Below are 16,521 nucleotides of genomic sequence, written 5' to 3'. Positions count from 1 at the left end.
CGTTAGGCCATTGCTAACACTCTTACTACTTAATCTGACTGTGACATCACCATCAATGTCACTTCCGCCGTATATTGGTTGAACGTAAACAGTTAGGTTTACACTTAGTTTACATACTGTGGGTGCTTATACTCAGATATATTTTACATGGTAGTTGCAAATCATTTCACTTTGTTCTGTTGCTGATGGGACAAAAACACATAGTCTCCCACCCTTCCTCCCTCCCCTATGCTAAAATTTGAACAGCTATGACGTTTGTGTGCTGAAACAGTAACTCTACAAACCTATTAGGCGAGTGCTGTTGTTGTTGCTGCTGCTGCTGTTGCTGCATACTGATAGGAAAGTTGGGGTTTATACTGGTTGGCGTGATGTGACCAGGATTGTTTCGAGGGGGAAACTGGCTTCCACTAACATTTCTTGGAAGAATTGGAATTGCTGTAATAAAATAAACATTTCAATTATGTAACAGAAAATGAAAGACAATGTTGGTTTCAAGATATCATAAATGATCAAACTTGTTTTGCATCATTAAAGCACATTAATTACTATCCAAACCAAACTGTTAACAACTACAAAAAATTACTCTCCTACCTTTAATTACTGTTACATTTCCCCCAAATTTTGTCCACACACAAGTTGTGAAAAAAACATTACAGTGACACAGCTTCCACATATGAGACTATAATGATGTCACCAGTATCGACTTGCTGAGATAGCATAGGGCAAAATACATGCAGTTTTCAGCCGTCTGCCATTTTGCTTTTTTATGAAATATTCTTCAAGAGGGGTAAAACGCCTCCAGAGTACGTGACATAGTTAATATAAAATCAATGATCGTTAGTGGTATATTTAAACAAACAAAAAATAGTTTCAAAAATTAGTATGACGTCATCATGTTTGCTTTTATATCATAACATGTTATGACGTTGCTAGATTAAGTCATATCCTTTCACCCCTCTTGGAGAATATTCCATAAAAAGTCAAAATGGCAGCCTGGTACAAAATTACATGCTTTTTGCCCTATGCGATCTCATCTAAGTCGATATTGGTGACATGGTTATCATCTAGTAGTAGTATGTGGCATCTGTTTCATTGCAATGGTTTTTTCCTAGATTTCTGTCTGGACAAAATGTTAGTAAAATCTAACTAAAAATAAAGGTAGGACTACTAGGAGAGCAATTTTTGGTAGTTGTTAACATTTTGGTTCGGACTTTAATTAATCATCAGCTATTGGATGTCAAACATTTGGTAATTCTGACACGTAGTCATCAGAGGAAACCTGCTACATTTCTTAATGCAGCAAGGGATCTTTTATATGCACTTTCCCACACACCGCAGAGCTAGCTCTGGGTAAGATGAAAACTTCGTCAAATTATCTATTAAAATTTAAAAATTGCAGAAATTATCTATTAAAATTTAAAAATTTCAGAAAATTGCAAATTGCAACAAATGATCACTTATTACATAATTTTTTTCCACCAATTTAAACTAAAATTTGCCAATTGTTTTAAAAAATTGCAATTGGAATGACTTTTTTCAAAACACTCAAAACCAAGGAAGGAAATGTTTTATTTGACGACGCACCCAACACATTTTATATTATGGTTATATGGCATCAAGACATATGGTTAATGACCACACAGATATTGAGAGGAAACCTGCTGTCACCACTTCATGGGATACCCTTTTCAATTAGCAGCAAAGGATCTTTTATATGCACCATCCACAGACAGGGTAGTACATACCACAGCCGTTGATATACCAGTCGTGGTGCACTGGCTGAAACGAGAAATAGCCCAATGGGCCCACCGATGGGGATCGATCCCAGCAAACCCTTTACCACTGGGCTATGTCCCGCCCCAAAGAAAAGGAAAACTTGTTTAACGATACCTCCGCACATTTTAAATTTAAACATTTGACTATTTAGTATCTACCACTGCATATTTTAAACAGTGGTCAAGAATGAGAAAGGAAACCCACCGATACCACACAGATTTTAATTGTGCTAAAAATCAGTAACTTTCTTTAAATGCAGTGTTAAATGTGACTGCTGATAACAGAAACGTAAAACGTATTTATCACTATTTTATTTCATTATATGGAAGTAATATGAAAAAATATATATAAATATATGTTGATGTATGTGTATTTATGTTGAACATGGTTGATGATAAATGGGATACACACTAAAAATTATCAATCCTGACAGTTATTTCTATGAACAATTAAAAATAGATAATGATAAAAAAATCCCTCACTGATCCACATTTTGAGTCATAATAATCAGTGATAAATAAATGTTAGGAAACAGAAATAATTTATTGTCAATACATCTAGTTAGCCATGTCCAAATTCGCTATGCGCATCAATGTATATATTACCTGGACTGCAAAAATTACTCCCGAACAGCTGTGATGGTGACTGTGAGTGAGACATCTGAAATGGTTTTAAAATGCATGCTGTTAAAAAACTGTTTGTAGTATATTTTATTACAGGTGTCGTGTTCAGGAGGCCGAGCATTTGTGGACGTATTGATTGTTAATTTAATTTAAGTGAAAGAAGAGAAGAGAGAGAGAGAGAGAGAGAGAGAGAGAGAGAGAGAGAGAGAGAGAGAGAGAGAGAGAGAGAGAGAGACAGACAGACAGACAGAGAGAGAGAGAGAGAGAGAGAGAGACAGAGAGAGAGAGAGAGGGGGGGGGACAGGCAGAGTAACACAAAGAGAAAATGGAGGGAAGAGACAAAGGCAGTTAGAGAAGGTGGACAGAAGCAGTAACTCGAGAGAGAAAGGACATAGGCAGAGACACACATACACAGAGACACAATACAAGAGAAAGAGAAAGAGAAAGAGAGAGAGAGAGAGAGAGAGAGAGAGAGAGAGAGAGAGAGAGAGAGAGAGAGAGAGAGAGAGAATTAAAAGTTTGTTTTAACGACATCACTGGAGGGAGTACATTGATTAATTAATTATCGGCTATAGGATATCAAACATTTGGTAATTTTTCCTAATGCATTAAGGGTATAACATTCATCTAATGTCAGGCTCAAAACCAGTCTAGCAAACAACTGCGGTCACTCGCCCTCCTGGCCATGCCACCAGTCTAGTACTTTTACAAAAAAGACTTGGTGATTTCCATGTAATTTGTGAGCACATGCGCACTTACTTCCAATAACAACACACTTCAAGATTTTTATAAACAAGTTTTATGAAAATACATATAATATGATACAAACTTGTAAATCCAGAATAAACTGTTTGCTTAAATGTAGTTTTGATCTCTTTTTCACTCATTCTAATTATCACCCTGGAGATAAAACCCAGCATAATTAGAAATAAGCAGGGCTTCTAGAATTTTTACAAAATCCACTAGCCATGGATCAGTGATTAAAAACATTTACTAGCCACGATTAAAAATTTACTAGCCCTACTTTACTTAATACAATTTTACTACTACTGATAATAATTGGATATGTTACCTATGTGGAGATAGAGATTAAAAACACTTAGATTGGGGTTGGGGGCCGGATATTTATATTTACAAATCAGACTTAAATGCAGCATTTAACTTCTTTTTTTTCCACTAGCCATCGGGCATGGCAATAGTAGTTATTTACTAGCCCAACATTGAATATCATTAGACACGGGAGTGGGGCTACCATAATCTAGAAGCCCAGAAATTAGGAAACAAATGGATGACCTGAGATGCAACAGAAAACAGGATAGAGAGGTAAGAAGAACTGCTTATGCCTGTCTAAAGACTATGTAGGAGTGGGTGTGGCTCACCTCTTTTTCAGGTCTAAAAACAGACTGATTGAGATACTGACTCGTTTCACTGTCGTCATCACCAGACACATCGAAAAAACCCTGAAAATCACAAACACACACTCATACATTTTGTTCAAATACAAATCTAAATAACATTTATTATTTGAAAAGCCCGAAAAACAAATATACATGTAAATTAAAAAAAAACAATAACATAAAAACAAACATGTTATTTTTAAAAAAACCCACCCCAAAACAATCAACAACTGTAAACAAGTTCATATTAGATAAATACTATGATGACAGTCCATTATTGATATCACAAAGCAATTTTGAGTTGTATTTAAACAGATGTTAAATTAAAAACCATACATGTATAAATCAGTGAAGGAGTTTATTTTTAATACTCCTGTGTTACTATTCTACCAAAAGTTAAGTCAAAAGCAAAACCAACAAACCATTTTCCTTTGTTTATTTTGCTGCGGTAAACCAACCATTCCAATATTTTTGCGAGCACCAGACGAAGGATCAGGAATGTTCTTTCTCGTGTTTAAATTAAATCTGAAAGAAAAGGAAAACAAAATGTTAAAATTATTTGAAGTACATGTATGTATCACTACTTTTTAAGCAAAGGAAAGAAAAGGAATATGTTGAACACCTTAACATACATGTATCAGTGTTTCTGCCAGAAAGAAAAAAAAAACCTGCAAAAATATTTGGGTATGGTGCCATAGCCGTTTTACCCTCTGGCAGAAACCCTGATGTATGTATTTTAAACTATGGCCATTGGGTAATTAACATATGGTTATTACAATATATGGCGCAGAGAGAGAGAGAGAGAGAGAGAGAGAGAGAGAGAGAGAGAGAGACAGAGACAGAGAGACAGAGAGAGACAGAGACAGAGACAGAGCAGAGCGACACACACATACAGAGAACACTTTTTTTTAATACAGGTCTTTGATGTACCAATTGTTGGGCCCAGGTTCGGACTTTCAAGGCAACCGACCCTCTGACCCACCAACTACACGTAGGTCATCCCTGATCTCATGCAATGGTAATCATTTATAAGCCAGTAGTCTTCTTCACAACTCAGATGTCATGCTCAGTTTCCTGCTTAATTTTTAAATCCATACACTGTATGTATACAGGGCTTTATATTAAAAAACAACAACAAACTTGTTTATTTACTAAAAGCCACTAAATATTCAGTGGCTTAGTATTTTAACTGAACACTGTTTACAGATACCTACATAACTACATACAAATATATATATATATACAGTCGTTACTACAACATTTACATAACCCAACCAAAATTATCGAGAATGAACGTACATCAATGTTATTCTGTTCATTACACCGGAATTCACACCTTCCGACACCGACAGAGCAAATTGGGAACAAACGTGCACCCAATGTCTAAAAACACCTCTTTACAACAACATTCCATAATAACAGATGCTGCAGCACGTTGGCAGTACACACAGCCGTTTGTCATCCTTAATTTCATCGCCAGCCGACAGTGTCACATGATGTCTGAGTTACCGATGTCGGCTAAATCATAAGACATGTATTGCTTTTGAAAATAAGTCTTTAGTCTCATTCAATTAAAGGATTAACTTTGAACAATCAAGTCTATTAGTTTTATGACATTTTGTAAACAAAGTAGGTACCAGTCGATTAGACTGACAGTGAATGTGCCATGATTAATAATAATATACCTAATATGTAATAATGGTCTGTGATCCATCCCTGTCGTTGGGCCCATTGGGCTATTTCTCATTCCAGCCAGTGTACTACGACTGGTATATTAAATGCTGTGGTATGTGCTACCCTGTCTGTGGGATGGTGCATATAAAATATTCCTTGCTACTACTGACCCACAATAGCTGATGTTTAAAAAATCAATATGCTCTAATGGTGTCATTAAATAAAAACAAATTTTATAATGGTAATTTCGATATAACGACTATTTCGATATAACGACAAAGTGACCCAGGGACGAATGTGGTCGTTGTAACAAGGTCTGACTGTATATATATATATATTAGGATCTCAATGGCTCGAAAGCCAAACAGTCGAACCTAACAGTATTCTTGAACCAAGAACAAAGTCCTAATTGTTCTCTCTATTAAACACTTTTATTTTGATGCTGATGGGTCAAATACCCCTGGGGTCGAATAGAAGCTTTTTCTCGAACCGGTTTATTGGTCCGAACTGTACAATTAAACATATTTAGCTCGAATGGCTCAGTCTACCTATGTTTGGTTAGTTAGGCTGGATAAAAAGATGCAGCATAATGGTAGAAAAATAGCCATGATTGTGCATAATTGTCCCGCCCACCATAAACTGAAAGGTCTGAAAACTATTGAGCTGATCCTTTTGCCACCTAACACAACCCGTCAAACAGACCAAAGTGTGATAAACAACCTGAACACTATTGAGCTGATCCTTTTGCCACCTAACACAACCCGTCAAACACAGACCAAAGTGTGATAAACAACCTGAACACTACTGAGCTGATCCTTTTGCCACCTAACACAACCCGTCAAACACAGACCAAAGTGTGATAAACAACCTGAAAACTATTGAGCTGATCCTTTTGCCACCTAACACAACCCGTCAAACACAGACCAAGGTGTGATAAACAACCTGAAAACTATTGAGCTGATCCTTTTGCCACCTAACACAACCCGTCAAACACAGACCAAAGTGTGATAAACAACCTGAAAACTACTGAGCTGATCCTTTTGCCACCTAACACAACCCGTCAAACACAGACCAAAGTGTGATAAACAACCTGAAAACTATTGAGCTGATCCTTTTGCCACCTAACACAACCCGTCAAACACAGACCAAGGTGTGATAAACAACCTGAAAACTATTGAGCTGATCCTTTTGCCACCTAACACAACCCGTCAAACACAGACCAAGGTGTGATAAACAACCTGAAAACTATTGAGCTGATCCTTTTGCCACCTAACACAACCCGTCAAACACAGACCAAGGTGTGATAAACAACCTGAAAACTATTGAGCTGATCCTTTTGCCACCTAACACAACCCGTCAAACACAGACCAAGGTGTGATAAACAACCTGAAAAGCCACTATAAACGACTTGTGATCACAAGCAGCTCGGTACAGCAGACAGAAACACAGACGTGTTAATTACCGTACTAGACGCAATGTATTTGATGCAACAGTCCTGGTGTAAGGGGACACACACAATGGCCGTTAGATACCAATTATCTTACGAAGAGTTGTTTTAAAATGTATCTAACGAGCGAGGATACCAACACCGTAAATACATGTATGTAAATTCCAATATTAAGCAGTCTGGACTATTTTTTCACATACATTTTCTTTTTATAGAAAAGCAAACTAAACTAAGTACCACGAATACCAAAGAGTACATCAGCATATGTACAATAATTTAGGTATAAAAACAATCTGAAAAAAAAAGTAGCAATATACTCAATGGAAAATCTGCTGTTGTCACTCCTATTGGAAAAAAAAAAGAACTCACCAAGGCAAGCAATCTTTTATATGTACTTTCCCATATGCAGGACAATATATACCACAACCTTTAATGTATAGTTGAGAAAAAACCCAACACATCCTTGATCAACGTAGCAATGCGCGGTTGGTTTGGGTTTGATCCCTGTTGGTGGGCCAATGCACCACGACTGGTATATGAAAGGCTGTGGTATGTGCTACCTTGTATTTGAGATGATGCATATAAAAGATCCCTTGTTACTAATTGAAAAATGTAGCGGGTTTCCTCTCTTAACTATATGTCAAAATTACCAAATATTTGACATCCAACAGCCGATGATTAAGAAATCAATGTGCTCTAGTGGTGTCGTTAAACAACAAACTTTAAATCACTCCACCCCACTCATCCAAAGCAGATAACCAGCTCTATTTTTAGATCAATTTGTCCCAATCTCTTATTAATGCATTTGTAAACGTACTTTAAAACAGTTTGTTGCAACTTCATGTATGTGTAATTTGTTCTGCATGTCGTATAATTGCAGTCAATATATAAATTATAATTAAGGCACATCTTTAAATACACACAGAATACACAGAAACACACATACAAATGTACACATACACATTTATAATCATTAACAACAATATTCAAGAAATGTTTTTATGAAACGCACTGACATACATATGTACACAGATAAGATGTATTTGGACAGGTGTGTATATAAATATATATATATATATATATGTGTATTATCTACAACTGCACAACAATAAGTAATAGTACATGTATCTGTTCATGCAACACAGGGCTTATTGCAGTATTATTTATGTACATGTATATCATATCTACCATCAACAAACAAAAAGCTTTAAAACATCAAATACTGTAGATAGATCAATGTAAAAGTATTAGATTGTCAACTTGTCATCTACATAATATTTTTGCTGCTGTTTTTTAAGCAATGCATTGAGCAGAAAGCTTAGATAATGCTAGCGGTTAGCAAAGATAAAATAACCTATATATATATACATGACGTGTGAATTCCAAAGGTGTAAATTCATTATAAACTTATTAGCAAACCCCTAAATAGTCCTGTATCAACCAGTTAATGAAAGACAAGAAAGTGTCATTAGTTTCTAGCTTTGGCATCAGGAATGTGTGAAATCAGTAAATCATAAAATGACATATTTGTTAAATGACATATCGGTCTACTGACGATGAAATCAGGAAAGGAATTTATTATATAACATTTAGTGAAATATCTTAAAATATCAGTGAAATAAGTGTTATCAGTCACTCAGTGACGATAACACATTTTAGAGTGAAAAGTTCACTATTTCACTCTAAACTGTGTTATCGTTACTGTAGAAAGTGTGATCTTCACTGTAAGAAAGCCAGAACTATTTTGCTCCTGGTATTTTAAAAATAAAGGTAAATTGCCAAAAGTTATATAATAAATAGAAAATTTCACGTTTTTTGTCAAATATGATTTATATCTCATCTCATGAAGTTTGCAATCATATCACACTCGTCGAGCAAGTGTGATTTGTGAGATATGATTGCAAACTTCACTCAATGAAATATAAATCATATTTAACAAAAAACATGAAATATCCTCTATGTATCTATTCAGTGTTCAACATTGGTCATTTGACACTTTGAAAGAAAGGATACATACAATGTACATTGTATGATGTTGCCACAATAGGCTCATCCTACCAAAAAGCACCAAGGGATATTTCAGCCTCTGCAATTACCTTCGGCAATCCCATCGAGATTGCTGTGAAGTTTTTCATTTTCTACAGCACTTTTGTTTTTGATGTTGACTATATTCAACTTTTGTTTTATATGCAAGTTTTCTTCAATACAGGGGTTGTATTTTAAGTGCATTTTTTCCAGATAGGACAGTACATACCACAGCCTTTGATTGGCAGTGGTAGGGACAGTAGAAAAACAGTTCATTGAGGGCAATGCAGGGGGACAATGCAGGGGCCTAGCTTGGGATTTTCAGGTGGTACGCAGATGATGGAATAAAAAATGCATACACATACACGCATTTACATCATATATTTTAATTAAAAAAAAAAATAATTAATCTCAGGTTGTACACAGCTGCGTACCTGCATATATGGAAGCTTGGCCCCTTGGATCATAATACGCTACCCATCACACCTTAGATGTGTGCTCTATTTAATAATTTTTCTATCTTATTATTTAACTTCTACTACTCACACACTCTATCCCCTCAAAATATACTATACCTTTGCAGTATTTGGTTACTCACAAAGCTTTCAGGTTCTATAGTATATGTTTTTCAAAACATAAAGCTTTTCAATTTAATTTTAATTGGCAAAGAACAAACATTAAAGAAATTCACTATAAGGATCATGACCACACCTCTGTTCTATCCGTAGTCTCTCTACTCACATGTACAAACGTGAATGTTTCATTATTTAGTATTATCTGCAGAAATGTATTAATGTAAGTAAAAAGACGTATGTATACATGTATGTAAAATGAGTCAACACCACTGAAAACACCATATATATGTATACATATGTACACACACACACACACATAGAGACAGACACATAGAGACAGACACATGTATACATACACACACTCATGCATACGTACACACACACACTCATGCATACGTACACACACACACGTATATACACAAACGATGTGTGCTCTATTTATTAATTTTTCTATCTTATTATTTAACTTCTACTACTCACACACTCTATCCCCTCAAAATATACTATACCTTTGCAGTATTTGATAACTCACAAAGCTTTCAGGTTCTATAGTATATGTTTTTCAAAACATAAAGCTTTTCAATTTAATTTTAATTGGCAAAGAACAAACATTAAAGAAATTCACTATACGGATCATGACAACACCTCTGTTCTATCCGTAGTCTCTCTACTCACATGTACAAACATGTGAATGTTTCATTATTTAGTATTATCTGCAGAAATGTATTAATGTAAGTAAAAAGACGTATGTATACATGTATGTAAAATGAGTCAACACCACTGAAAACACCATATATATGTATACATATATACATATATACACACACACACACACACACACATAGAGACAGACACATGTATACATAAACACACATGTATACACATACACACACTCATGCATACGTACACACACACACATATATATACACAAACGATGTGTGCTCTATTTAATAATTTTTCTATCTTATTATTTAACTTCTACTACTCACACACTCTATCCCCTCAAAATATACTATACCTTTGCAGTATTTGGTTACTCACAAAGCTTTCAGGTTCTATAGTATATGTTTTTCAAAACATAAAGCTTTTCAATTTAATTTTAATTGGCAAAAAACAAACATTAAAGAAATTCACTATAAGGATCATGACAACACCTCTGTTCTATCCGTAGTCTCTCTACTCACATGTACAAACATGTGAATGTTTCATTATTTAGTATTATCTGCAGAAATGTATTAATGTAAGTAAAAAGACGTATGTATACATGTATGTAAAATGAGTCAACACCACTGAAAACACCATATATATATGTATACATATGTACACACACACACACAGACACATAGAGACAGACACATGTATACATAAACACACATGTATACACATACACACACTCATGCATATACACAAACACATACACATACACACGTGTACACACACACACAGGCTTTGTGCCAAAAAAGAATATGATGGTACATTATAAAAATAAAACAGACCGAAAGTGCCCTTACTAGTTTTGAAATGTTTTGGAATTTGACCCTTTACTTCATACATTTTGATACAATTTTAACAGCAGTTTCTATAAAGGATCCATTCAAAAATTACATTGTCTCACAGGCTAAATATAAATTCATTAATTGCCAAGTGTTTAGGGTACGTAATTTTACCCTTAGTACAACCTGCCAAAACCCTGATACACACACACACACACACACACACACACACACACACGTAAATATGATTTGTGCATCAGGCCTAGTGTTATCAGGTGAGTGTTAATTTTGTGTCCATCTGACATTGCTTGCATAAACTGATATTACAGTGCATGTATGCAAAAAAAATAAAAAATAATAATAATAATAAATAAATTTTAAAAAGTTGAAATTCACCTGTCTAATGTTGACAAAACTTGCCACAAATTAAATTTGTGGGACATTCTATGTTCCTCAAGGGTTTAACATTTTTCAAAATGTTCATTTGCCTAACCTTAGTATTAATGTTAAAAATAAGCAATTCAGACGTTATTTGGTTTTGTTGTTAAAAAACCCCTAATAAACAAGGCTTTTTATTATATCCACACTACTAAAACAAATTTCAATGGAAATGTAAAACGTAATAGCACATGCTGCCGGGCATTTGATTTAGAAGTCACATTTACTTACACAGCATGAAAATTCCCCATGCCATTAGTATCAGGCAACAGGAATTTTGAACCTTGTTACCATGTTCAATAAAGTTAAATAAATCTCAATAAATATAAATTGCCCAGCCCACAAAATAATCAATGTGACAAGTTTGGGGTTTTTTTTAGGGTTTTTTAAACTCATCTTTATATCTTAAAACACATGGCCTTCCCATACACTTAAAATAATAAATGAAATAAATCCTCTTCTGTTAACAAGGGTGTGTGATATCTCAAAATGAAATTTGCCACCCATCCACCCAAAAAGAGATAAAAAATGAAATATTTGACTGAAGAAAATAAATATGTCTTCTTTCATATTGTTGAGCATTGTTTGGTTTTGTTTTGTTGGGGAGGATGGGGGTAGAAACATTTGTTACTTCTGTCCATACATTCATAACATTGTAGGTCAATTTCTTTTATATTCACAAAATTGTTCTTAATGACTGAATTTAAGATTAAACTAGCTGAAAGAGCTGACAATGCACAGTGTTTGTCATGGTCCCTTGAGCGAGTCACAAGCATGCCATCCCAACAAGACGTGCACTGGGGGTGGGTCATCATTAAACTCTGTACTTACTGCACATTCCAAAAATGATCTGAACCAAACCTTCTGTCGCAAACAGAAACATTGACATTAATGTATCTTCCACCTCTAACTAAAACACTGTTATTAGGTAATTAAAGGTAGCAACACTAGTAAAATAAAACATCAACACTAACAGACTTTTGTTTCTGAAAAACATACAAGAATGGAAAAACCCTAAATATAATCAAGTTCATTAACCGTATATCAAATAATATAATAATGATCTATAAAATGTAACGTACATAATTTCTTAAGATTTCATATCATTTATTTCCAAAACAAATAAACTTTAAAAATTCCTTTTTTCTTACAGATAAAGAAAAGAATCACTGCTGCCTTACATAAATAAAAATTCCAGAAATAATTGTAATATGTGTTGCATTCAAATTCTGAATCTGATCTGCACGGAGTTTATAGTTTAATCATCCATTGACTATTCTATAAACATAAGAAATGTAGTTTGTTTCAGGGTCATTTGTTCTGTCTGGAATACTCTTAACTACAAATAATTTTAAAACTAAAATAACGATTCAAGCTCGTGTAATTTAGTCAAATTAATTTCTAGGCCCAATGCTGTACATATTTGCATGTGTGCAGCTTTTTGTCTCTACAAATTAGTTCAATATTCAGACATTTGCTTTTGTGTTCTAGAAGGAACATAAAGCAAACCTGTATATAAAATGGCCCCTCAAAAAGTGTGGTACAGTACTTTGCACCCCTCAGTGTTTTTGTCAGAATGGAATTTTTGGGTATGAAATTGAATATTTACAATGTGTGTGCTGAATGCACCGAGTCGACAGAGGGTATGGGGGTTAAGAAAATCATACAATAATTATAGCTCTGGCACTCACCAATTGTGAATTTTGAAAGCAGTTGGCGAATTTTATTATAGTTTGGCGAAATAATTTCATGTAATAATTGACATTTTAAAGAAAATAACTGACAATTTCTGCTATTTTTTTTAAGTTTAATAGACTATTTGGTGAATTGTTTTGCTCATCCAGAGCTAACCCTGGATAAACTTTATGATAAAGAGTCATTAATTTTGTCAAAAGGTATAAAATCTACACAAAAATTTGGGTATGGCGCCATAGCCATTTTACCCTCTAGCAGAAACCCTGAGGATTCATATTAAACTGATGTGAGTGCAAGGGTGTGGTCGCACTTGTAGATCTCAAAAACGAAAGTCTGCATTGAGAAAAACACGAAATCACGTTAGCTATAGAAAATTAAATACATGTAAATGCACCAATAATAACATGATATAATTATGAATATCACCCGTACATATATCTGTGCCTATACTATATACATGTATATGTAAATGTATATAAATAACAGACGTGCAACTCACACATTACCTGTGCCACGTTCAACTGATGTTACTGGTTCAATACTTAAAGTGTTAATTATCAAATTAACTTTTTACTAATTGTATACTCTAACATTGAAATACATGCATGTTCCCCAAACTCAACAGACAAGCAATTCATATTGGGTGAACAATCAACTCAGCTTATTTAATCAGTGGCTTTTAGGTGCAATCTAATGTGAAAAGATGAAAAATTATCAACAGTGCAAAAGACAGAATGACATGACAGCACAGTATATATTCTTTGAGAATTGAGTTACACCAAATTTTACTCAACCTTTGAATTTATGAAGTTTTGGACTTGGGTTCTCCCATCCCACTTAGTGTCTCATGATGAGTACTATGGGGGAAATGGATATAAAAGAATCTCTTTCTGTGTGAATAGCCTGTAAGTATGTGAAGGCTACCGTTTCCTTGCTTTATCTCGATCAGTATCAAAATAACCATGTATGTTTGACACCAAATAGCCAAAGTTTAAAATGTGCTGAAGTGTAATCAAACATACTTTTCCAGAATGATATTTAAGGAAGATGAGATTGCAACTTTAAGATGCTTCATCAGAAGTAACAGTTACATGCAGTTGTCGATTAATTATTTGTTACACCCTCTCTATAGTTATGCATGTAGCTGTCAATCTATAAACTACAACTGTTCAAAAACCAATGAGACAGCTGTATATTATATGCTGCTTAGAAATAACAGAACAGAATTTCATCATGCTCAGAGCCATCATTCGATGACAGGGAGTGAAAAAAGAAGGAGGAGGAAATGTTTTATTTAACAATGCACTCAACACATATTATTACGGTTATATGGCTTTGGACATATGGTTAAGGGTCACACAGATATTGAGAGAGGAAACCCGCTGTCGCCACTTCATGGGCTACTCTTTTCAATTAGCAGCAAGGGATTTTTTATATGTACCATCCCATAGACAGGATAGCACATACCACAGCCTTTGATGTATCCCACGCTAATAGAAACATGTAGCAGTATTCCTCGCTAAGACTATATGTCAAAATTACCAAATGTTTGACATCCAATAGCCAATGATCAATGTGCTCTAGTGGTGATGTTAAACAAAAACAAATTTTAAACTTTAATCAAAGTGTGCACCATATAGGGCTTGTGAAATTATCCAACTTAAGCTTGGACAGATCAAAGAAACAGATCCCACATAGCATTGAAAGCAATGTGTTACTTGAGGGGAATTTCCAAATCTCAATGTTGCTGCATTTGTGTTTAAAAATGTGTTAGTGTTCTCATATGACCTTCTAGAATATTTGCACTTTCTTTTTTAATTTATTATGAAAAAGGAGGTGGTATTTACAAAGAACTTTAAGCTTTTTTTGTTTTAATGCTTTGAAAAGGAAAGGGGCTAATACAAATACATGGACCTATTTCCTATGTCAAAATGACAACAAAAACTGACCCCCCACCCCCAACAAAAAATGTTAGTCTTAACTAAATGAGTAAATGTAATAGAAAATACAATATCAATTGGTAAACGGAAATGCTGTACATTATGAAAAACTGCAATATGTGCATTTATAAATATCTAAGTTAATAGTTATGATGAAAAAGTAAACCAACAACTCACTGTGAACTGTTATTTGTTGTCCCAGCACCAGCACCAGTCATGCTGTCCAGCTGCGATGATCTAAATGCCATCAAGTTTCAATGAGCACAGTATCCTGCAACACCAAAATTATTAGTAAAAAAGATTAATGTGAAAACCAAAAATGTTTCAATAACAGGCCTCTAACATAACAATTTGTTATCCACGGCAATTTTTAAACTGTTTTTGCCATCTAGGCAAAATGCTCATTTAACCATTTTGAGCACACCTACAGCAATTTTAAATCAATAAGGCCGAAAAAAATAAATTACTTGTTTCCTATTACATGCTGGAAAAATATAGGGTATTTTTATTTATGGATATTAAATAAAGGTGTTGACTACCGGTATCCAAAATAACCTCTGCATGTATAGAAATGCATTATGCAAACCAACAATACCATTCATCAGTGTTTTCCCTAGAAATGACGTTTTGGGGCATATTTTATGTGCAGTTTTAAATATAAGGGCTTTTTTTTCCATTATACAATTTTCAAAAGGACAAAAACCGTATGGCCATTTTATTTTCTATATCTATTTCATAACTTAATTTAAAAAAGGAAATATGTAGTACTATCCACATAGGTGTGTTTAAAGGCTTCTTTTTACATGGGCAACTTATAAATTTATAAAAGGCAAAGCATTTTGATTTTGAGGGCAACATGGTGCTAACCTATCTGTGGGAGAGTACATACAAAAGACCCCTTGCTGTTTAATAATAGGCAGGTTTACTCTCATACTAACACTTAACTTCTGTACTGGTCCAGGACAGACTTGGTTTAACCTTAATTGGATAGAAACCAGTAAATAAGTTATAACAATTTCTTTTAATGAAAACTGACAAGAAGGGCTCTATATTTATCTGTCCAACAATAACATTATTAAATTTTTTTATAAATATTATCTTTCCTAGTGTATCTAAGAAATGGTAGACTTACCAATTTTATAATTTGCAATGTTAGTTTTATTCTGTATGCATCCAGTATTAAAGTGCACACTTGGTTTGAAGCAATCAATTGGTCCATTGAATAGAAAAGCAGTACAAATGCTCAGGATGTTCAAACGAATGTTGAAAAGTAAAGTTTGTTTTATTTAACGACGCCACTAGAGCACACTGATTTTTATCTTTAATATCATCGGCTATTGGACGTCAAACACATGGTCATTCTGACACTGTTTTTAGAGGAAACCCGCAAAGTTGCCAGTGACCACTTACAAAAAACAACGAAACGCATCGAGATCTT

The 16,521-nt window shown here is 34.3% G+C and overlaps 1 protein-coding gene across 10 annotated transcripts in view; it reads right to left on the bottom strand.

Annotated features, from left to right (window-relative positions):
• The window catches only part of LOC121370494 (CCR4-NOT transcription complex subunit 2-like), a 43,920-nt gene that overhangs the window by 24,911 nt on the left and 2,488 nt on the right, over nt 1–16,521 (bottom strand). For 8 of the 10 annotated variants that reach the window (XM_041495759.1, XM_041495761.1, XM_041495765.1 and 5 more), the window contains exons 2-7: nt 15,261–15,354; nt 12,280–12,312; nt 4,219–4,321; nt 3,779–3,859; nt 2,382–2,436; nt 285–435 (exon numbers count right to left, since the gene is read on the bottom strand). In XM_041495759.1, the coding sequence (XP_041351693.1) occupies nt 285–435; nt 2,382–2,436; nt 3,779–3,859; nt 4,219–4,321; nt 12,280–12,312; nt 15,261–15,331 (494 nt within the window). In that variant the 5' untranslated portion in view covers nt 15,332–15,354. The remainder of the gene's footprint in view (nt 1–284; nt 436–2,381; nt 2,437–3,778; nt 3,860–4,218; nt 4,322–12,279; nt 12,313–15,260; nt 15,355–16,521) is intronic. The other 2 variants (XM_041495763.1, XM_041495764.1) reach the window with 1 other exon arrangement.

This window comes from Gigantopelta aegis, chromosome 4, assembly GCF_016097555.1.
Source record: "Gigantopelta aegis isolate Gae_Host chromosome 4, Gae_host_genome, whole genome shotgun sequence".
Taxonomy (NCBI): Eukaryota; Metazoa; Mollusca; class Gastropoda; order Neomphalida; family Peltospiridae; genus Gigantopelta; species Gigantopelta aegis.
The sequence above is the reverse complement of the archived record's forward strand: the minus strand, read 5'-3'. Positions and strand labels throughout refer to the sequence as shown.